Raw genomic sequence first — 25,069 nt, forward strand, 5'->3', positions numbered from 1 at the left:
CGTGTATATATGATTAAAATTAATTACTTAAAACAGCTAAAGCAATAGGTATTATAAAACTGACAGAAAATAATAGCCGACAACAGTATTTTTTCCCATTTTCCAAATCAAGGATTTTTAGCTGAATGTTACTTCTGTAGGCAATGGTCCTTAACTATACAAAAAAATTGGGAAATAATTCTAGTTATCCACAATTTTAACAGTTCTGGAGAGACACTAGATTCCACAAGCTTTCTACATGAAAAAACTTAGTTAAAATATGATACAAAATACAAGCTCATATTAAACCTTGTTCTTTACTGTGACAATAGCTTATAACTAGCCTAAGGAACATGCCCACCAGTGATTGCTAACAGCCCGGTTCCCTCCACCAAACACATGGTTCTTATATCTGATATGCTTCTGTCTAATATTAAAAAACGTTCCCTTTAAATTTGGCATGGAATATAAAGGTCAGCTAAATAGCGCTTTTTCTTTGGTGACCTAGTTAGGTTTCTATTGCTGTGATAAATACCCAAAGCACCATGGGGAGTAAAGGGCTTATCCTTTATCATCACATCCCAGCAGCTAGAGTTCCAGGTGGTTTTGAGCTGCCTGATGTGGATGCTGGGAACCAAACGGGGGTGGGTCTCTGGTGAGTTATCTCACAGCTCACGGTCTGTTATTGGGGAAGTCCAGATAGAAACTCAAGGCACGAGTCCTGCAGGCATGAGCTGACACAGAAGCCATGGAAGATGCTACTTACTGGCTTCCTCAGCCTGCTTTCTTATAGAACCCAGGACCACTTGCCCAGGGGTGGTGCCACCCACAATGGGCTGGACTCTGCCATGTCAAACATGAATCAAGAACATGACCTATAGACTTGCCTATAGACCAGTCTTGTGGAGGTATTTTCTCAGATGAGGGTCCCTCCCCATAGATGGTCTAACTAATGAGCACATCTGGATAAAGAACTGCTTCTTCCTTTGCAGATGTCTCAGTTTTTTTTTTTTTAAAAATCAATTCTTTATGGCATCTTTACCATTTGAACTGAATTAGAGAAAACAGTAGGTCATCTTTGTATAAGAAGATTATTTTACTCAATAATTATTGAGTTCCTGTGAGCTGCTAGGTATGACAATTTAAAGATGTTTAAATTCAAAGTGATGGGCATCTTTCCTAGAGTCAGACCTGAGCTGAGGGTGGAAGAGTGGGTGAGTCAGAGGGAAGGCAGGTGAGGGTCGGCAGTAGGGGCCTGGGAGACAGCAGCAAAATACTACTACACAGTCTGTCTAAAGTTTAGGGATCACAGAGCAGAGTACTACCAGCAGATTAGTAGTGCCAGGTACTAGACAAATGGGTTAAGACCAGAGATGAGCCATTAAGGGGAGACAGTGTATGAATGCTTGTGTGTAATTGTCAGCTCTTGGACATTAATATTTTTAAGAGTGGCTTGTGATAATGCTGGAGTTAGAGACAGGTTACCCCAGTGTCCTCACTCGAGGAGATCTTGGGGCACACGAGTCAGTGAGAATGTGAAGGGATGCTGAAGAAACTCAGGTGATGCAGACACAGACTGCGGGAAAGTTCCCAGAGGCATTTAGCATATAGCATTAGCAATTGCAACAGGGAATGAATTGTTAGCAGCTGGATCATGAAGAGTCTGGAGCTCTGGAGCATAAGAACTGTGAATTATTTTAGGTAGAGGCCAGATGAGCTGTGAAGTTCACTAAGCTGGTGGCAGCTGCTGGTACTTTCTTCTTTTCCTTTCGTGACAGAAGGACTTTAGTGTTTTGATAAAACATGTTCTAAGACTTGCTGAGATCATACATGTAGACGCATGTGGCTGGGGATGTACTCCAGAGGCACAATGTGTGCTCAGCATTAGTAAGGTTTCATGTTTGTTTCCAAGCATTAAAAAAAGCAATAAGTCATTCACTTTTATACACAAGTAACTTTAAGGTTATTTATCTTAATAACTGCTCTAAAGGATCAACTGGTATAAAAGATTACAAGTATAGGGAAAATGTTTTTATTTTATGGAAATCTCATTATATATGACTGTGACTGGTTGTTTAAAGACCCACAGTTAATGTCTTCATGAAGTAGAATACCTTAGTGCAGTACATCACTGGAGGGGGTATCCTTGTAGATTCACGACTCACTTTTGTGTTCATGCATGCCTGCATATGTGTGTGTATGTGTATGTGCAGATGTGTGTGTGGTGTGTGTGTGTGGTGTGCATGTGTATATGTGTGAAAAGACAATTTCTGTTGTTTCCCTGTATAAACTCCAAATATTGGAATCTAGTGAACATTTTGCCTCAGTCTACCAACTGGAAAAATGGGTGTGTACAATTTCCCCTGGTTATCCAGGAGGCATTTCTATATTTTGGAGAAATTGAGTTTCATACTACTCTTTCTGACTCCCCAAAAATGCATGATTCCAAACTGAAAACATTAAGAGACTGGAATATGTAAGTTGAAACAGCTGAGTTAAAGCTTACATTTCAAAGCACATTTTTTTCCTTGTGCTTATAAAAGCCTCTTTCAAACATGGATGTAAAAAAGAACACTCGAGACATTTATTATCAAATCCTTCTACTATACTTGTGAGAAAAAATAGAAACAAGAGATATTTTTTTTCAACCAGTTTAATACACTTCTCTGCAAACTAATTTTTATCTTAAAGGTTACCTGATGGGAATGCCTGAAGATCCCTGACTCCTTTTGCTTGATTAGGAGCAGATTCTTCCCCTTTTCTGTTAGGCTGGATGAGATTTGAAACACGGTGGTTAATACATACCGTGTATCTAATGTGACACACATGCATAGTAACTCAGGATAAAGAGTAAGTTGTTACCAGCCAATGAAGGTATTTCTCTGGGTTTTCTAAAATGCAAAGGGAGACATGCAGTCAATTGTATTTAAAGACAACAGTATCAGGCATACATCTGCACATTTTTATGATGAAACAAGATCTGAATGCATACCTTTGTGAAAGACTATTTTAGCTTTTTATCTTTTTCAAATTTGCAGAAGACACACACATATAATATAACTATGTAACTATAAACTAACTATGTAACTATATATATATTTATATATCTTAAAAAAGAAATGTAGGTTTAATAAAGTGTGTGGAGGCACCATTTCACAAGTGAGATTGTGTTTCTGATAACCACAGCCAAGAGGAGGGGATGTGTAACTAGGGTAGCTGTGGTGACTTCATGGCCCTCAGACAAGAAAAAGCCAAGCTGACTGGAATATCATAGCATGTATCTCTAATGCCTCACATAGATCATGTATTTGAGTATGCCACATATTATATTCTTCTACTTGTCCTGTAATTTAGAGGGCAAGAAGCTTTATGTTACTTCAGGGTAAGAGAATTTATTTCAGATGAAAGGCGGGCTTCTGAATTGGCGCCTTCCTTCATGTCTGTACTCACCACGGAACCTGCACAGTTTCTTGATCTACTCGGTGCAAGGCAGTGTTTAAACCACAAGTGAGAACACATGATGCTTTCAATACTGAAATAAAGTTCTCAAATGCAAAAATACATCAATTTCCCAAAAGTATATATTAATAACCTTTTATTCTTTAAAAGTACTGTAATATTTAACAAAAACAATAAGCATAATATGAACAACTTCATATTATCTTTTGTATACATAATTGCTATGGTTTAACACGCCATAAAACTCCTTAGGAGATATTTTTTTTAATGATAGAATTTGTTCTTTGGCGATTTCATACATGTTCAGAATGAGTTCTGACTACACGCAGCCTAACTCCTCTCATTGAAAGGTGAAAACCAGTGTGGCTGCACAACTGTGTTTATAAAGGGTTTTTACAATACGAGTATCTTAATGAAAACAAGTTGTCTTTTAGAAGAACAGTCAGTGCTTGAGTGTTTCAATAAACTTTATAAATAACTAACAGCAGCAAAACTCCAGCTCTGAAGGCTGATATCTGAGATGAGGAGAATGTCTGAGACAGACCAGTGACAGAATCCTTCCTGAGACCCAGTGACAGAATCCTTCCTGAGACCCAGTGACGGAATCCTTCCTGAGTCAGACCCAGTGACAGAATCCTTCCTGAGACCCAGTGACAGAATCCTTCCTGAGACCCAGTGACAGAATCCTTCCTGAGACCCAGTGACAGAATCCTTCCTGAGACAGACCCAGTGACAGAATCCTTCCTGAGACCCAGTGACAGAATCCTTCCTGAGACCCAGTGATGGAATCCTTCCTGAGACAGAACAGTGACAGAATCCTTCCTGAGACAGACCCAGTGACAGAATCCTTCCTGAGACAGACCCAGTGACAGAATCCTTCCTGATCCCCGCATTCTTTGGAGCAGCCACCATACTGAGCCATCTCATGTTAGTCATCCGGCCTCTTCACCACCTCCAAGGCACCCAGACAGCATGGCTCCTTTGTGTCTTGTTCCCCTGAAAACCACTTCTCCACATCAAACCAGTTTTCTACGCCAGTGGGCTTGGCTGTCTCCTAAAATATTTTAGCTGAATCCATTGCTAAAATCAGAGAACACACACACACACACACACACACACACACACACACACACACACACACACACGACTTATCATTTCATTTCTCCACATAATTTCTGTCCATTCAACAGGAAGCAACCCTTGGTTATTAGTGTACACTGTGGTAATACTTAAGAAAATATGTAGAACAAATGACATTTGGATGACACTGTTCCTACCTACTGTTTGCCCATTCACTTGTAATAGTCCATCAACACCAATGCGAATGAGAGGGAGATTCTCAGAGACACTCTGTAAAAGTGAACATTAAGAATGAGTTGATAGAGAACTTTCTGAACAGATAAATGCTGTTTCAAAAAGTATTTGACACACACACAAGACAGTTATATTGAAAAACAAAGTATTTTTATAAACAATATTAATGCTCTTTAGACCAGATGGCCTTTTATCTTCAGTGGCTCCTGACAGCCAAAAACACTGCTACACACGAAACACTAATGGATGTTCAGGCTGCCACCGGGCTAACGCCAGTGACTACAACTCTACCTCCATTCCTCACCTCAAACCAGAGGCTATGTATGTATGTACATATGTATATATATCATACAGTTTATATATTATATAGACATATACTTATATAATGTGTCCTACATCATAAATATATTTATAAGATCATGTATTATATTACAACATAAATATATGTGAATATAAATTTATATACAAATATAAACATATATTTATAACATATATTTATTTATTTATAAATAATATATACAATAAACACATATTTATATATTAATAATATAGCCAAATAATATATCTATAATATAAATAAATAATAATATAATAAAAATAAATAATATAACAATAATAATATATAAATAGAAATAAAATATATTCTTGTCTGACCTGCTTCTAGCTTTGTAGACCAGGCTGGCCTTGAATTCAGAGATCTGCCAGTATCTGCTTCTCAAATGCTGGGATGTATGGCATGCAATGCCACTCCCTAGCCAGAGTATATATTCTTAAAAGTCCACTCACTACAGTACAGTCTGAAATACTAACTCCCGCATAATTCATCTCAATGGCATGATGTCACAGGTACAAAAAGCTTTTGGAGTATGTCACAGGTACAAAAAGCACATTGCAAAAGCTTTTTCATTTAAGTGAACAAGAGCTTTCAAAGTATTTGTATAAGGAAGAATTGATAAACACAACAAATTAATATAAAATGATTTATATTAAAATAAATGCATTACAATGTTAAATATATTACCTGAGTTTATCCCAATTGAGATATGACAATTAAAAAAAAAAGAAGACTTAGTTAAAAGTGTGCATTTTCTCTTCTACATACTACAGGGCAAAGATTGATTGTGATTATTGTATGGCAACTGGTAGGTAGGTAAAGCTTATTCAAGGCACAATGGTGAGCAGACTAGACACACTGATTTGTATACAACATTCTCAAATTAGGGCAGAATTGCATACAGCTGTTGGGAGAGAGGGCCGAATACTCAGGTGAGGAGCCCACGACCCCCTCTTCCAAGAAGGAATGATGATAACAGTTCCAGATGTGATCTTCTGGGAGCAGGCACAGCAGAACCCCTGAAGAGAGCAGCAGTCTGGCTTACAGGATAGTCCTGTACCACAGGTCTAAAGCTCTTTTCCTGACTTGTAGAACTTTTACACGTGGATACATTCAACAGAATTATTCAACCAGGGTGTACTACTCAATGTATGCCTCAACTCTACAATTCAGAGCCAAGCTGAGTCCTTAGCACTATCAGGCTGGGCATTTGCTCCATGTGCACAACCTCGTTACATGAATCCCATGCTGTAAGGGACTTGAACCTACCCTTTATTAAAGTACCACCACATGATGCTGTGGAGAATGCAGGTGAAATGTGGCGATAGTTCCTGGTAAGCAGACAGAAGTCAGAAGCCATTCCCATCAGCACTAACTTCCTTTAACAACCACTAAAGATAGAACAGCAGCAACAGGCGTTACCTCAGAATCCCAAGATGAATCGTTGTCATCCTCTTTTCCTGTCGCTCGTGTACACGCCACAGCTGCAAAAGGGAGTTCTAGGTATGTGAGATAGAATGTACATTATTACGGATCTCAGACATGCACTTAAGTCTTGAACCAATTGTTCATATTTCTGTGAAACAGCAGTTACAAGAAAATATAATTTTAGTGACTTGTGGTGGTCACCAAAGAAGTGCAGAGCCAAAGAAAGCGATTAAATGGGATGGTGTCATTTGTATCTACACAGTTTTGTCCTTTTGTAACTTGCCATATTTTCTTCTTTATAGTTTCGAGATTGCATCCTGCCATGTCCCCCAGGATGTCCCGGGGGCATAAAACCTTTCTTCCTCAAGCCTTTTGATTTCTGGGATTGTTAATGGTTGATTTGCCACCTTTGATTATCTTAAAATATTGCATGAAGCTTAGAAATTCTTCACGGATACTGGTTCATTTCATTTACTGCTTTTATGTCCTCTCCCACTGCTCAACAGCCTGTGCGTGGTGCTTCTGTGAAACATACCCTGCTCTTCTTCTCTAGTCCCCAGTGCTGCCACAGCTTCCTATTAGAAGCAAAAGGAGAAAGGACATCATGAAACCCACTTACTCTTTCACTGAAATAAAACAGTTCAGACCTCAGAACTTACTGTCTTATCAAGCATATCCTGGTGAGGCTGAGAATAGAAGACATATTCTGAACTCTATTCAAGCTGAGGTAGAGTCATATTAAAAAACAAGAACAGAAATGAGTCAGCCATTATTCCTACAGCTGAAATGATTCTAAGGGCCCACTGAAGGGAAGAGACTGTGCTACCTGTAAAGAAAAGGCTACAAACACAGAGCGGTATATTGGAGTCACAGGAAGCTGTGATGGTCATTCTAGGCATCAACAAAAGGATGAGCTTTCATCACAAGCAAATGAAGGCTGTGAAAGTTCTGTGTTTAAACTAGACCACAGTTATAGGATGGGCAGTTGACAGATCCATGACCAAACTTTTGTTTGTCTGTTTTTGTTCTTGTTAAAGAAAGGATCTCAATGTGTGTCTCTGCTGGCTTGTGCACCAGGCTAGCCTCAAACTCAGAAACTCTGCCTGTCTCTGCCTCCTATATGCTGGAATTAAAGGTGTGCCCAACACAACTGCTCTACAAAGAACATTTTTAATTCTGTGATTTTATCTGTTTCTGTCTCTTTATAAACATTTGCCATTCTTTGATGTCTGCCAAAGTTAACATTTAAAGAAAAAAATTCAGTATAATTGTGTGAAATGCTTTCTCTGATCCACTCTCCACTGAAAATGAAGATAGACAGCTACTGAATTTTAGTTAGAACATTTGTAGAGAATTAAATACTGAATGACTAAAGGAATGATACATTTGTTTTCATTAAGTACTAAGATGACAAAAAACTGCACTAAGAAACCAGTTCTGTAAACTGATCACTGGGGTCTCCTAACAAGCTGAAAATACAAGGTTCTGCAATGATGTTTTATCAGCATCTCACGCAGTGAACTCACCCATAACCACACAGCTCCAACCACAGTAACAGGACTGAGCTTTTTATCTTACCTTCCTCATCTGTGAGAAGTTACACAGATGCGTCCAGGAAATACTTTTCAATTATAACAAAATTTAGCTATAAGTTACTGTATAAGCGGAGACATATTTAAGCTTTACAATTGGTTAGTATCTCTTGCTCCAGGGAATAGCGGCGCCTACATCCTCATGAAGACAAACAGTCCTGGTTAAACTCAGCGAGTCACAGAGAAAAGGAAAACAAACTGACAAGATATGAGGGGGAGTTTGGTGGTGGGAAAGGGCAAGTGTGACCAGAATGTATTATTTACATGTATGAATTGTGAAACTGTAGGTTAACAGTACTAGAAATAAATGCTAGACATGAAATTATGGCATATAATTCTGCAAGGCTATTAGAAAAATATTTCTATTTGGTTTATACTAATTTATGGGAGGAAAAGAAAGAGTATTTAATGAGAGTGGAAATGGGAATTATTACATACCCGAGGCTGGTCGTCTCCTCTGCCATCGAGCCTTCTTGGTTCCCCCACTGATGTCAGCTCTCCATGTGGCTCTGCTGACAAAGGCACATGTGTGATGAGAGCATGCGACCCAGAACTATTCCACCAGGTAACGTGACATTGTAAAATAGAAAGCAATAAACCAGGACAATTTTCATTTTCTCCTTGTGAGTGGAACATTCTATTTTAATACTGATTTTAGCTAATTCTGTAAATACATTTGAAGAAAATTATTTCTAATTGTTCAAACGTTTCATGAGCCTTCGGGTGACACGTTGGACAACATTCCACAAGTAAGATGACAGATTAGAAGCTGCCTCTGTGTACTTCAATAACAGGGCGTCAGGATGACTAAGAATAGACTTTCCGGCAAAGAGCCTGACGGGCAGAGTACTGGGAAATCACAAAGGGGGTGGCTGAGTGCAGTGTGCAGACAGGACACAGACATAGTTGAACTACATACTTTGTCATTATTCAAACTTTTATCCTCTTTGTTTGCTTGTTCGCCTTTGTGAGACTAGAGCTGCTGTGTATCCCAGGCTATCCTGGAGCAACTGTGTAGCCCAGGCTATGCTGGAGCTGCTGTGTATGTAGCCCAGGCTATCCTGGAGCTGCTGTGTATGTAGCCCAGGCTATCCTGGAGCTGCTGTGTCCAGGCTATCCTGAGGCTTATTGTTCTTCTACTTCATCCTCTTAATTTCTGATGTTGGAAGAATTTTCTACCTTGCCCCTTTGACTGTCTTAAAACTGCATTCAGGTTTAGCAGACTTTCCTAGACTTTTGCTGGGTTTATTTTGACTCTTAGCACGAAGCAGAGTGCGATCACTGTGGGTGGTTTCGGAAGCACTACCTTGTTCTTCTGTTCCAGTTCCTGGCTCTGCCGGTTCTTCCTATGAACAACGAGAAGAGAAGCATGACTGAGAACATTTATTTACTCACATACTCACCCATTTAAGGGCAGCAAACCCGTAAGACAGTGAGCACTCGCTGCGTTTATCAAATAATGGCACAATCGTGGCTGAAGCTGGAAGCAAAGGATAAGATTCTTCTCTTCACCCAAACACAAATAGAGTTATGTTTAACAATCGAGAACGGCAGTGAATCATCCACTGTTTCTATAACTAAAAGGAGTCTAGTGAGGAGCACATGGAAAAGTCAGTTTTGGACTGAGGAGAGACGGCTCAGCCATTAAGAACACTGGCTTCTCTTCCAGAGGACCCAGGTTCAATTCCCAGCACACACATGGCAGCTCACAACTGTCCACAGCTCCAGTTCCAAGGGATCTGACATCCTCACATAGACATCACATGTCAATAAAATACCAATGCACATGTCATAAAGACAAATAAATCATTTAAAATATTAAAAAGAAAGGAAAGTCATTTCTACCTCTGAAACCCAGGAAATACTACACACACACAGGGTGATATGCCAAAGCAAAGAAGGCAAGAGGAGGCTTGAAAGCAGTTCTGGGCCCGAGAACTGAGCAGAAGAATGGAGCATAGAAACAGCTGTGCTAGAAGTAGACTACGGCTGATGGGAAGGAGATGGATGTCTCAGAGAGAAAACTGAAGCCAAGCTGTGAAAGGCATTTATTTTTGTGTTATACTGTGAATATTTGTATTCCTGTGGCTCGAATCCACTCAACAAACAACCAAGTCTCACCATCGTAGATAGAGATCAGACAGCTCATCTTTGTAGCCAGGTAGACACACAAAAAGGTAACACGTGGGAAAGGGGCAGTGTATTTTTTCTTTGTTTGTCATTGGTACAAAGGCATATCCCACTAGTGAGGCATGAAAAGTGGTCATCCAGCACGAAATAAAGTCACTTGTAAGTAAGAAGGTAGGTGATGTCAGAGAGAAGGGAGTATAGGAAGAGTCAGTAACTTCTCCTTGTAACTTCTCAAATTAAGGCAACTTACAAGACAGGTCAGAATAAATTTGTGAAGTGTAGAAACCAAAGACCTTACTCAGGAAAAGCATTTTGGATTTTAGGAAGATAATTATTTACCACGTATAGTTAGGTACTCTCTTGGTCTGAACAGGAATGGCTCCCATAGGAATTTGTATTTGAATGTTTGGTTGTTAGGAAATGTTGCTTGAGACAGAAATTAGGGGGTGTGGCCTTGTTGGAGTAGATGTGCCCTTGCTGGAGGAAGTGTGTTGCTGGGTTGGGCTTTGGGGTTTCGAAGGCCCAAGCCAGGCTCAATGTCTCTCTCTTTCTGCTACCCGTGGATTCAGATATAGGTCTCTCAGCTCCTTCTCCAGCACCGCATCAGCTTGAGCGCCACCACCTCCCTGCCATGAAGGTAATAGACTAAGCCCCTGGAAGTGTAAGCAGCCCAATGAAATGCTTTCCTTATAAAAACTGCCATGGTCACTGTGCCTCTTCACAGCAGCCAAACACTAACATGAAGGCTATAGGTGAACAACAGAAACCAGCCAAGAACGCAGAAATTTCAACACTGAAAAGAGGAAGGGTAAGACTAGGGAGTCCCCGCACCTTTCACAGATACCAATTTTATAATAACAAATAAATAAACAAACCATCACATGTTGGCAACATGATTTTGTGCATTGTGTAAAGTTTACCCTTGTATTATTTCAGACATTGATTTCTCTATCTTGTTCTCTGGTTTCAATCTGGATGTGGCTTTGCTATACTTATTTCCAGAAGCCCCTGTCTCAAGCTTATATAAACATTGCTCCTCATTCATTCTCTGCCTTGCTAATAAAAGCCAACAAGCCAATACAGAGCTTTGGAGAGAATAAGGTGGGACCTCCGATTCTAGGATGGGTGGAGAAACAGGGAGGAAGGAGGGGAACCATGAGGAGAGAGGCTGAGGAAGCATCAGGAGATGATAGCTGGGACAAGAAAGGATGGGAAAAAGTGCACGTAATATGGGGATATTGTCAGGGAGGGCGCCTGACTTGCTTGGAGGTGTAGCATGGAGTAACAGTTGCTCAGTATTTAGCTCAAGGCAATTTTAATAAATCCTAGTCTCATTGTGTGGTTATTTGGGGAATTAGCTGGTTGAGGAATAACTGCCGCCATACTAATTTTATGAAACTATATTAATATAAGATTCATTTTATAGTCACGTGTCATCATATACAATATTTATTTATTTAGAATGTTGTTATAACTTATATTAGTAATTAAATTAAAATACATTTATTATTGTAAAGCAAAACTTGCATATGCTGCAGGAAGACTCCTTAGTTTACTTAGGTCTTCAACAGTTTCAATTTCATTTGTAGGTGAGGCTTATGTCAGGTATCTCTTGTCTCAGGCGCTAAGCACTCAGAGAAGAACAAGTGAACGGAGATATTTCAGGCTTCACTGGGTAACACAGCAGGGCTCGTGACATTTCAGTAGGAGAAAAGAGTATTTTCCTAGTGGCAAGGGTCAACTCTAGAGCCTTGCACATGTAGGTAGGTGCTGGCACTGACTACATCTCCCACATCTTGCTGTTGTGAAATAAGATCTCATGTAGCTCAGTCTGGTTTTGAATGAGTGATCCTCCTGCCTTGAATATAGGCAGCTACCACTTTATTGGGCTGGAGAAGGCATGTTTATGTGATCATAGAATGAGGCACAACCAGACGCCCCAGAGCTCCCAGGGTAACATAAAGCTATAAACACAGCATTAGACTCCTGTTTTCTGAGGAGACCTAACAGTGCCATTGCACATAACAAACCTGAGCTCCAATGACGGAATAGCAGGGCTCAGGTTTTATCGTGCCCTCTTCATGACGTGAGCTAGTTACATAGACAGGACAATGAGAAGTGTTCAGGGAAAACTTTCAGTTCTAATGATATCAGTTAGAAGTGACTATAGACTCCAAGGCTAGTTTAAGTTTAATAGTCAGGGTGACTAAAAGTAAATGTTGAATATAAAATATTGATAATGATTATAAAAGTTTGTTCAAAAAGTGATTTCATTTGTCCCATGCTACATTATTACATGAGAGGCATAGAGTTGATGAGAGTTGTAACTAGGAGCTAATACAGATCGGAAGCTGGTTGTCTCCTCTGCCATCGAGCCCCCACTCATGTTACTCCTCCATCTGGCTCTGCTGACAAATGTACCTGCATCACGAGAGCATGCGACCTACAACTATTCCACAAGGGAGCGAGACATTATAAAATAAAAAAATAAGAATTTTGGCAAGTGGAGAGTTTTGTTTATTTATTTGAATATATTTTGAAATAGTAAAAATATTTATTCTGTATGTTTGTTTTGACTGTATGTAAGTCAACTGTGTGCATGCCTGATACCCGTGCAAGGGTGCCAGTTCTCCTGGAACCGGAATGGTTGTGAGGCTCTGCATAGATTCTGGCAACCGATACTGGGCCCTCCTCCACAAAAGTGCTCTTAGCCAGAGCCCCCAAACTAAAAAAACAAAAAACCCCCAAAGTTTGAATTGCCCAAACTTGTCATAATTATCTGGAAAAACAGAGGGTGTGACTAGGCAGTGAGATCATCCCACAAGGTTTTTGGGGCAGTTTGAAAATTACCCATATATAATTTGTAAAAGAGATCAGAGAAATCAAGAAGCAACAGGTTCTGTAGTGAGAAGCCACATTTCAAGGAGCAATGAAAATCACAAAGGAATAAAAATATTGAAAAGAAATTAATATCACATTTGGATCTATACACTTTACATGTGTCAACTCCTTCCTTTCCTCCCTCGGTGCCTCTCTCTCTCCCTTCCCCATTCCTTCCTTCTTCCCTCCCTTTTCTCTGTCTTTTTGAGGTTGGCTCCTACAGTGTGCTCCAGGTTGTCCTTGAATTCCTGCTTCTCCCTCCCACCTTGGCTTCTTAGTTCCTGAAGTTACAAGTGTAATTCCACCTTTGTCTTAAAGCTTTCAGTGTAGCTCAGAAGATTCCCACAGACATTCACCAGCACCACTTTTAATGCTTTGATGCCCTCTATTCAATATAAGGCAAGTTGCCATTACTTTTTTTTTTTTTTTCTGAAACATTACCTTTTCTGTGTTTTCCAGTTCCTGACTCTGTTGGTCCTTCCTATTAAAACAAAACAAACAAACAAAGCCTTCAGGAAACACGTCAACTCACTTCATCAATAAGCAGCTACTGAGACTACAACATTAACTGTGCCATCAAACAATAGTTAACAGTCCTGCATCAAGCCAGAAATCACCAAATGAAAACAGAAAATGAATTACCCACCAATTTTGCAATGGAAATGGTTATTGCTAGGGACTCATAGAAGGGTCAGCGGTTACTGTGAAGCCTAGGAAATACAGAGCTTTAGAAGGTAAAGGCAGGGTGAGCACAAGATAAGGCATGAAAGCAAGGAAAAGTAGACTATAAAAGCTGTGTGCTCAAACTACAACCTAGTTGCTGGGGATAGCATGGGTAGCTCAGACAGAATCCTGCAGAACCACAAAAGGTCTTTTATTTGTGTTCTAGAATATGAATTTCTCATTTTTTTTGCAATGGAAATCTGTACATAAGTAGGTAAAAAGCCACCCTTCCAGCTGTGTAACACGTATGAATGTTGTGTGGGGAGACATGATAGAAATGGATATTTATTTTATATATTTAACTGATTATCAATTTTATACATGTACACAATGTATCTTGATGATACACACTCCCAAATCCCCCCAGGATGCCCTTGTCACATCAGCTTCCCAAATTCATAACCTTATACATTTATTTTTAATCGATGGGTCCAGTTAGGTGCAGAAATACAGGGTTATCACTGGGGCAAGGAGAACGTACTATCAGTGGTCACACTCCTAAAGAAATTGGCCCCTCCTCTCCTGTAGCCACAAATTGATAACACCTCCTCTGCTAGGGGTGGGGCCTTATGCATCCTCCTCCTTTCTCATTGAGGATCTTGGGTAGGTGTTGGGCAGGTAACCACAAGTGCATGGGTTCATGTGTGCAACAGCCACATCATGTCCTGAGGATAACATTCCACGGTTCTCCCTTATAACCTTCTGGCTCTTACATACTTTCTTTTCTATTTTCCAAGATGTTTACTGAGCTTTGTTGGGAGCTGTATTTGTTATATTCATGAACCCCATGAGTAAGACACAAAAGCATGTGGAGAATATGAAGACCCTGATGAGTGCCTGGATTGGTGGTATTAGGGCTGATGGAATCAAGGGGTCCCCTGCTTCAGTGTTTGAATTCTATATCCTCAACCCCATTGTCATATCCTAGGATGGGGCAAGTAGGTGGCAGAATAGATTAATAAAGAAACAGGAAAGGGCTAGGGGAGGGCCAGTGCCAACACCTTTATTTGGAAATTACCACTCCTGGGGCATCCACAAGACTTAGGAACAGATCAGAGCAATAGGCTAAGTCTTGGATTTGAAGATTTGACTCAGGAGAAGCTTATGTGTTTAGGAAGATGGATACTTTTAGTGTGTCTCTAAACTGCAAACAATAAGCCATACTCAGTGTCTGCATTTAAAAGGGAGGGGGAATAGCTTCAACCTTTTAGTTATGTATTCACACATTTGCTTCCAGTTTAAAAAAAATACTCAGTTTGGTTGTGTAACGGCTTATTTCTGTGATACTATGCTAGCCATCATTCTAAACTTAAAAATATGTGGTCTTCTGTTACAACCAACCCTATAGACCGTAAGAACACTTCTTCCTATGGGAAAGTTTTAGAAATTTAGATTTTAGGCAAGGCTTGGTCAGGAAGCTTATGTGCAAGAATAACTCACTACCTTGACTACTTGCCCAGTGTGTGCGAAGTGATGGGTCCCCTGCCACTAACAAAGGGACAATTCTCACAATTTAAGTACAATTTTGCTCATATTTGGAATCTTGTTTTGAGTGTGTGAGTGTGTGTATGTGTGTGTGGGGGGGGAGAGAGAGAGAGAGAGGAGAGGTCATGAATTCAAAACGGAGTGGTAGGCTATGAGTGGAGTTGGGAATGGGAGAGAGGAGTAGTCCTGATGTGATACAGTGTACTCATGCTTAAAATGATCAAAAATTAAGAAAGAGAGATTTCTTTGTGGATCAAGGGTGAGCCTAAGTGTAGAGTGTTGCTTGGCATATGTGAGGATTTTTACCTACTACACTGAAAAATATAGTTGTTAATATTAATATTATTATTGAGATTGTCTCACTATGTAGCCCTGGCTGGCCTGAAACTCACTATATAGATCAGTTTGCCTCAAACTCACAGAGCTCTACCTGCCTCTGTCTCCCAAGGGCTGAGAGTGAAGGTGTGCACCACCACACCCAGCCAATCGCTTACGTTATTTACATACAGAAATTATAATGAATGGAAACACATTAAAAATTTCCTGAAATGTGTATAAGCCAAAGCTGACAATGTTGAAGTATGGATGTGGGAAGGGCTAAAAGCTACATTTTTAGACAAGGAGCTAGAGCTGCTGAGGGGTGGAGGAGCAGAGGGGCAGAGGGGCAGTTTTCTTCAGAGATCTGGCCACTGGCAGAAAGCATCCTTGCCACATGTACATGGGCAATGCTAACTGGACTCAGCAGGCTACATATATTTAAATAAGAAGAGCACATGGATTTGAGAGAGGCATGGGGGCTGGGAGGAACTGAGGGTGAGTGAAGGGTAAATGCATTTTGATCACTGACAAGGGAGATTCTCAGAGAACATAAGAGAAAAGAAACTTGAGGATACACCAAGCACAGTAAGCCAGATAATGTGAGAAAGCAAAACCGTTCATGTGCCATGGGTAATGTGCTTGCCAAGTAAGCATGAGGACTTGAGTTTGGATGTCCAGAATCTACAAAAAACTAGATGCAGTGGTGTCTGCAATCCCAGCACTCCTATGGCGTGAGAGAGGAGACAGGACAAACTCCAGAAGCATCGAGACCCTACTTCAAACAAGGAAGAAGGTGATGTGTAAGCATAATGCTCACAGTGAGGACAAACATTCACAGTTGTTCTCTGGCCTCCACAAGTGTGCTGTACTGTGTCTGCTTTCATACACACACACACACACACACACACACACACACACACACATGTTTGCACATATATACAGACAGACACATATAACACATGTACATGCATTCAAAGGCAACATGGTAGCTATTCATAATAAAAAGTCAGCTGTAATTCATGCAGACAAATCTAACATTTCCATACTTCTTCATGTAGACAGTGTCTGCCTTCTTTAACTTGACTATTTCTATTGTGGTGTCATTTTGACTTCTGTATTCTGTAGGCTGATGTCTATATACAGGCGAGGGCTGGCACTAGTTAGGTCAAGGCAACACATGATTGGATGGTAGAGAGTGGGGCAGGGACAAAATTCTGGTAAGGCAGGAGAGAAGGAGAAGCTGCACATTCAAGATGGAGCCAAAGGAGGAGGTTCTAGATCCACTTGGTCCTAATTGGTAGATTGTTATTATTTCTAAGGGTTTTTTTATGGGTCAATTTGTTTTATTTAGGTGGGCAGTTTACATCTTTGTCAAATGACTGTAAGCTTATTGTGTGGATGGATTGTGGATTGGAGAATTTAACATATAAACCTGTTTGATAAATTATAGATTGTTGAATCATGATTTTACCAGGCTGTGGAGAATGTGAGCTAAGTTTTTGGTTGGTAGAGAAGTAGCCCCAGAGGTTCCAGTGTGGTAGCCTGAGGCTCTGCATGGGAATTGGTAATCAAAGGTTCCAGACTAAAAGAGAGACAGCTGAACGGGAGAGGGCAGTGCCGGGACCACGTAGTAGATAGAGAAAGAGCCCAGGTGCACGGCTCCCCACTGGAGTGGCTCCCGAATGCACGGGACCTGTAGCTGCAGATTCATTTAATTTTTACTGCAATAGTGTTCAATCCGAACATTAATCACCCCCTACACACAACACTGGATTATATGTATGCCCAGGATCTTAAAGCAGGATTTCCCCCTTTATCTTTATCTTTTAATTAATCCGGCTGTTATCCAGGACTTCCTCCCAATTTACTACTTCGTTGATAGTTTATACAATAATTACCCAACTAGCTCTCATAATTATCAATCCTATAACATATTTTCAGAGTTATTATACGTGTTTTCTATCGTGTTTTTGTGACCTTTTATTTTTTATTTCAGGTTTCATGTTATTATTTTGTACACTGGAGAAGAAAACTTAAAAAATTTTCTTTTATATTTGAGATTGTATGTGTGTGTGTGTGTGTGTGTGTGTGTGTGTGTGTGTGTGTAATGTTGGCTGGCTTATTATTCTCTTTGTAGCCCAGGCTGGTCTTAAACTCATGTCAGTCCTTCTGCCTCATCCTTCTGAGTGCTGCTGTTACAAACATGTACTCCACACTCTGTGAGGAATACTTCTAGGACACCTTACTTTTGGGTCAGATGATGAACTGGTGAGTAAAGAGCTACTCTGGATACCAATTGCTCTTCCTTTTGTTTTACTTTGTTTTCTATTATAAAACATAATTTTAAAATTATTTACAGATCCAATGCTGCCCCCTCCCTGTCCCTCCTCACAGGGTTCCTCCCCTCTCCCCTTCATGCCTGAGAGGGTGCCCCCCACCCCTTGGGTATCCCCTTTTCCCACCAGTGAATCTGGTGGCCGAGTATGCTCTTTGGTTGGTAGCTCAGTGTCTGAGAGTTCCCAGAGCTTCAGGTTAGTTGACACTGTTGGTCTTCCTGTGGGGTTGCCATTGCCTTCAGGACCCTAACTCATCCATAGGGGTCCTCGACCTACATTCAATGTTTGGCTGTGGGTATCTTTATTTGTCTCAGTCAGCTGCTGGGTAGAGCCTCGTAGAGGACAGCCATGTGAGGCTCCTGTCTGCAAGCACATTTAACCTGCATTATTGATGCACTTACAGAATGATAAATATGGAAGATTGGCTTTAAACTTATGGGATTCAAGTTCAAATCTCCTTCCTGTCCCTTACCAGATATAGACAAGTCACTTCCATAAATTTGAGTTTCAGGTTTTCTATCAAAATGACATTTTGGGTAAGGTGTTAAAATCAGTTCAAAGGGCTGGCAAGATGCCTGCTGCCAATGTGATTTGATTCCTAGAATTCACATGGTGGAAGGAAAATAACTAAGTTGTCCTCTGACCTCCACTTGGGTACCATGGCATGTGAAGGGACTTTAAATAAGCAAACAAATAAATATTAGGTAATAAATGTAATAAAAACAGGCTGAAGTGCCAGAGCATAGTTTGATGATAAATTCTCTAAAAACCTTTAAATTCTATTCACAGACAAGCAGAAATATATAACTAGGCAATAGTGAGAAATTAAAGAATAGAAAGTCAAGGAAGAGCTGAAATAAAACAAATAAAATCAAGAAAAGAGTATAGTCACTGAGGGGAAAATGGAGTTTTACAAGAGGGGGAACACTTCTGGGACTGAGGCATGGGCAGTGGTGTAAGGAAAACCACACTGGGGAACCAGTAAGTAGAGAGAAAAGTAACTGTTAAAGTCACGCTAATTAATGAAACACTGCACTCAAGGTTTCTTTGCCTTCATTAAAATAATTCCTCTCCGAAACTTGCCTGATGTTGTATATCTATGGATTCATAGCCACAGCTGAGTGAGATCTGCCTTACGACTTTTTATAGTTGAAAACGAGGTACTGAGCCCTTTGCAGAAGTTGGACAGGGATAAGAGGGCAAAGAGAGGTGAATGTTACCAAAACACATTGTGTATTTGTATGGAATTGTCAATGAAAAAAAAAGATATTCCAAAAGCCAAGCCAATAAAACCTTGGTACCACTGCCCTTGTCGAAAACTGGAACACCTTTGGACTGTGGATGCTCAGGATCATTCCAAGCAGCCACTTCATGACTAAATTTTGTGGTTTGAACTGAACTAATCGGACACATATCTGTGTCTCAACACTATACAACCCCCATCATTCTATATGCTTGGGGGCAAGAGAAATAACAAGGGAGAAACCGGCCATCTACATGTCAATTACAAGATCACAAACCAACGACTCAACCTTTATGCACGGCAGTTACCTAACAGGTATAAAATATAACCACAGAGAGAGAGACCTTTTTTTAAAGCTCTGTGGTAACAATCAGAACAATATTAAACATCCAACAGTATGTCCATGCCATAGTAGAGAATTATAAAAAAAACCTTTTCTGTTCTCTCATCAGTTGTCAAGTCTTTAAGAACGTGTAAAACCGTACCTTCCGGAAGAGTCATCCTCAGAGCTTTTCTCCACTATTAAAAACAAAAGTAGAATGTATTCACAATCTTCAAGAGGACAATGGACACATGAGAGGTGTAAGGCGCTGATGTGTCATTACAGAACCTGACGAGTGCTCTAATGAGCACCACTCCTGCTTACCTGCCGTGGATGCACTAAGGACTCTCGCTTCCCTTTGTGTATTTATCAAGTGCAGGGAAGAGAGGCGAAGCTTGTGAAGCTTCCATTCATAAAAGGAAACTGTGTAATGACCATGATACCATCCTTACACTGACCAACAGTGGTCTAGTTAACAGAATTCCTTTCATAAATCAACACTGTTCAACTAGAGTGGCCTTCATAAACTAAGGACATTGGGATACTCCTGTCCTTTATAAGAGTTGCTGCCATCATGAAACATTAGCTAAGAAGACATAGTTAAATTTAAATTGTTTTTCCTTTTGTCTTTTTCTTTTCCTTTGCTTTCTTCCTTTCTTCCTCCCCCTCTCTGTCTCTCTGTCTCTGTTTCTCTCTCTGTCTCTGTTTCTCTCTCTTAAGGCAGGATCTCACCTGTAGCCAGGTTGGGCCTGGAACTCACAAAGATCTTTCTGCCTCTTCCTCTTGAGCACTGGAATCAGACTTAATTAAGCATGGAAATGGATATGTGATGTTTATTATGGATTAAAAAAATCCACAATACATCATTTTGGATAAAAAAGCAAGCCTCTGCTCCTGGTGTATATATAAAGGGCATCGAACCAACACACCACAGAGATACTTGCACAGTCCCAGTGGCCAAGCTATAGGATCAGAATAAAGAAAATGTCACATATCAGAGGAACTTGATTCAGCTACAAATGATGGAATTACATCACTGGCAGAAAAATGGCTGTAGGTGGAATGCATCATATAAGTGCAAGTAAGACTCAGGAAGACAAATATTGTATTTTTCTTATCTATGGCTCTTAGGTTTTCTTCAGACACATAAAATCGTATATGTATCTAAGACATGACTGTGGAAGTGAGCCGGGGAGGGCAAATGACTAGGAATAATGGGTGGAAGGGAAGGGTGAAGGTACCTATGGTCAAAGTATGACATATAAAGATATCTTTATGAAACCTGTTACCACGTATAATCATATGGTAAAAAGTAGAAGTAGAGAGCTGGAGAAAAATACATGGAACTTTAAGATTAGTGAGACTACTCTACATGTGATACTTGACTGGTAAATAGGTGTGGTATCCATTAAATGAGGATGTATGAAACCAAGGGTGATCCTTAACACAGTTCCATTAGATGATGAGGGAGGGATTGTTGTAGACTAATAAGTTGTAGTAAGTGCAGAGAAGAGTAATAATATCCTACTATGCATGTGTGGGAGGCACAGGTAACCAGAAGCCATGAACTGGTCCTCAGCTTTGCTGTGAACCTAAAACTGGTCTGAAAGTGCAATGGTTAGAGCGAGAAGAATGGTTCAGTGGTAGAACACTTGGATAACATGGGGGAGGCTCTGGGTTCAGTCCTTAGCACTCTAAAATTACTGTTTTCACTACTATTTTTTGCTTTATCCTCTTCAAATGATAGAAGTTATAAACTGAAGGTAAGACTACCAAGTAAAAAGTCACAGAATACATATGTGTGTATATATATATGTACCCTCTTTATTTTATATATTTAAATAAAATTATATATACTTATACTATATATAACATACATGATAAAATCATACACACATATATTTATATAAAACAGAGTGGGTAAAAGAAAATGCACCTGTCCCAACAGATGCACAAACCAGAGCACAGCAGCAGAAGAAATATAAAAAATAAAACAATACGACACCTCCAAAGGTCCTCAGTAACCCACATCAAAAACACTACAGCAACTGAAATGCCTGAGAACTGAAAGGCAGGGCGGCAAACAATGATTAACAATGCCAAAGAGGAGCAAATACGGATCACTAAGGTCAGGAGGTCAGTTCAGGTCCCGAATAAGAAGCTTCTATTCTAAGGACAAATAACCCAGCAAGAAAATGACATATTATGGGGAAAAAGGACCCAGAACTGTTAGAAATGAAAGTCTCTGCCAAACAAATAAAAGCCACAGAGGAAAACATTACCCATAACCAGGCCAAGCAGCAACTAAAATCAGTGCTTCGACACAGGTGGAAAATAGTCCAGCCTGGTGGTAACAAACACAAGATAACTGAGTGTGAACAGCGTGTAAAAATCTGTGAGACGGTCCATAAGCCAAGCATAAAAATCCGAGGGGTAGAAACTGAGATGAGAACTAAGAAGTAGGAAACTGTTTAATAAAGGGTTAGCAGAAAAATCCCCAAATCCAAGGAAAGACATCGCACGAAAATACAAGCAACATTTAGAAACTCAGATTCGAGAAGGAAAATCTCCCTTCATATTATAGTTAAAGCATTAAAGATCCAGGATAATGAAATGACATAAAAAAGCTACAAATGGAAAATACTGACTCATTTACTAAAGAAAACTTATCCCAGTGACACCAGACCTCTCAGGAAAATCCAGAGAAGGAGAGAATGACACAATTCCAGACCTTATGGAGAATATCAACTAGGTAATCATATGCATCAAAGTTATTTTCCAAAACCGAAGGAGACTTTCAATCCTTCTTAAAACTTCAACAGCTCTTGAGTACTAAATAAGCATTGCAGAAAATTCTTAAGGAAATCTTGCAAGAGGATAAGGAGTGAGGAAATCCTGCAAGAGGATAAGAATTAAGGTATTGTAAACATGACCACCAGGGAAGAGTAAATGGCAGTAGTAAGACCTAGGGAAGAATCAAGAACTCAAAAATCACAAAATCTCTAGGATAAGTACGATGAATAAAATAAAAAGAAATATATAAACAGTACCTGAGCCAGAGGGTTTTTTTTAAAGATAGGAATCATCAAATACTCAGTAATAAATACAAATGTAAAGAGTCTCAAGTAGGTCATCAAAAGATGGTGACTAACAAATTGATTAAAACCCAGGATTGACCTGTTGTCTGCAGCAAACACATCTAACTGAGCTGGACACAGAGGTCGAGATGAAAGGATAGAAGGAGTCTGTGGAAATGGGACACGACACAGAACACATATTGGCATACTTGTGTTTGCTTAGGAGATTTTATACTGTAACTAATCATGGCAGATAAAGATCACTGCATTTTGGCCTGGAGAGACCTCTGCTCTTCCAGAGGTCCTGAGTTCAATTCTCAGCAACTATGTGGTGGCTCACAACCATCTGTAATGGGAACTGGATTCCCTCTTTTGGTGTGTCTGAAGACAGCTACAGTTTACTCATATACATAAAATAAATATTCCTTTAAATAGATCACTAGGTATTAATAAAAGTAATATTATACCAAGAAGACATGATGACAGCAAATGTGTATGTATCAAACATTGGTATACACAACTTCACAAAGTAACTATTCCTGAACATAAAGAGACAGATAAATATGACCCCATCATATGGGCAACTTCAGTACCTTATTATTGTCAATAGGTTGTCTAGACAAAAGCCAGAAAAGCAAAATCAGTGTTAACTTGTATCATAGAACAAATGGACTTAAAAGACACGTGCAAACTATTCCATCCAACAGCTAGGAAAAACACCACCTTAGGAAGCTTTCTTTGAAATAAATCTCACTTGAGGCCATAAAGCAAGTTTCACAAATACAAAAGAGTTAAAATATTTATATGTCTTGTCAGATCATAGTGGAATAAAGCTGGATGCCAATAGCAAGGGGAACTAGAGGGGCCGTACCAGCTCACAGAGATTCAACAACACACTGTTGATGGATCTGTGGGCACAAGAGAAACCAGGAAGGAAAATTTAAGATAGAATATTTAAGCAAGAAAATATTTGATAATAAAATATTTTGTTTTAATTACATGTATCACTCTTCACTGACAATTATTTTATAATATTCATCTAGTAATTATAACCAAGTTATCTCAAAAGTTGAAAACAATCTATTTTTATAAATGTGATTCTTGCAATGGATCTGCTGAGGAACTATGCAACTTGGTAATTTATGTAAATTATTTTACTACTTACAAAAATGCACACAGAATTTTAGTGTCCAGAATAACTAAATAATAAAACACTTCAAATTTGTTTTATTCTTTCAGGATGGGAATGTTCTACCAGCAATTTCTTAAAAATGTGTAAATTCTAGGCTCCCAATAATGAAATAAAATCCAACAGAAAACATTTTATGCACTGATCTTTTTAAATTTGCTGTTATCAAAATATCTTCTTAGTTTTAAAATCCAGGGTAGCCACACTAGGGCTAATTCTTACCTAAGTTGACTCTTCCAGACTCTTCATATCTTTTTTCTTTATATTCGAGAAGGATTTTCATAATGCTTTATAAAAATTATGAGTAAAGTTATCATCTTAATACTGATGTGAAAACCATTTGCTAAGTATGCTAAATTCTTCACAGTATTGTATGTCATGGTATTATACATCTCATAAAGCATCAGTGGTGTAAGGCCCCAAGCCTTTATAGCTAAATGTGCACTGTCAGAAGACTGAAGACTGGCCAGCAGAAACAATCTAGCAGTGGTTTGTCCCCTGGACTTTAGTGCCAGCTTTTATGGCAGCCCTGAAGCAAGAGAGTCAACAGAAATAAAGTCCCCTTTCCCCTTATTGTCATCTGACTTGAGCAAACTATTAGCTTCTGGGGACATTTAAGCAGGCAGTCGTGAAAGATATACTCAGGTAGAAAAAGCACCTTTATGCTAAACTAGACATTTATAGACTTAAATAGATTATTAGGAGAGTCATAGACACAGCACTATTTCTACCCTGTGCTATAGGGAAGATACTTGGGATGAACAGTGCTGGGATTCCCAAGAATAAAGATCTTAAAAGTCCCAAGATAGAGGCTCAGGGGTAGAGCTTGGCAAACATGTATGGGACTCTGAGTTCAATCCCCAGTACCTCCACCAAAAACCAAACCAAACCAAACCAAAAAAAAAAAAAAACCCAACTAACTAACCAACCAACCAACCAAAGGCCAAGATTATGAATCTGTCATCCACTGATACCTCCAGGGTTGCCTTTGCTTGATATCTGGTAATGAATGTAGACTAACTCCCTGCTGTTTTAAAACTACCTGAACTGAAGTAAGAAGCTCTCTCTGATGTGTAAGATGTACTATTATAATTATTTTGAGGGGCTGGAGAGATGGCTCAGGGGTTAAGAGCACTGTCTGCTCTTCCAGAGGTCCTGAGTTCAATTCTCAGCAACCTCATGGTGGCTCACAACCATCTGTAAGGGGATACAATGCCCTCTTCTGATGTGTCTAAAGACAGCTACCATGTAAATAAAGTT

The 25,069-nt window shown here is 39.6% G+C and overlaps 1 protein-coding gene across 1 annotated transcript in view; it reads right to left on the reverse strand.

Moving 5' to 3' along the window:
• LOC308417668 (uncharacterized protein) overlaps positions 1–25,069 on the reverse strand; it is a gene marked incomplete at both ends in the record, with an annotated part of 69,872 nt that overhangs the window by 36,093 nt on the left and 8,710 nt on the right. The window contains 10 exons of the mRNA XM_080913007.1: positions 2,676–2,748; positions 2,842–2,870; positions 4,716–4,788; positions 6,509–6,570; positions 7,050–7,089; positions 8,545–8,615; positions 9,413–9,452; positions 13,558–13,597; positions 19,707–19,740; positions 24,032–24,096. Coding sequence (XP_080769133.1) covers positions 2,676–2,748; positions 2,842–2,870; positions 4,716–4,788; positions 6,509–6,570; positions 7,050–7,089; positions 8,545–8,615; positions 9,413–9,452; positions 13,558–13,597; positions 19,707–19,740; positions 24,032–24,096 — 527 coding nt within the window. The remainder of the gene's footprint in view (positions 1–2,675; positions 2,749–2,841; positions 2,871–4,715; positions 4,789–6,508; positions 6,571–7,049; positions 7,090–8,544; positions 8,616–9,412; positions 9,453–13,557; positions 13,598–19,706; positions 19,741–24,031; positions 24,097–25,069) is intronic.

This window comes from Micromys minutus (assembly GCF_963924665.1).
Source record: "Micromys minutus genome assembly, chromosome: 2".
NCBI lineage: Eukaryota > Metazoa > Chordata > Mammalia > Rodentia > Muridae > Micromys > Micromys minutus.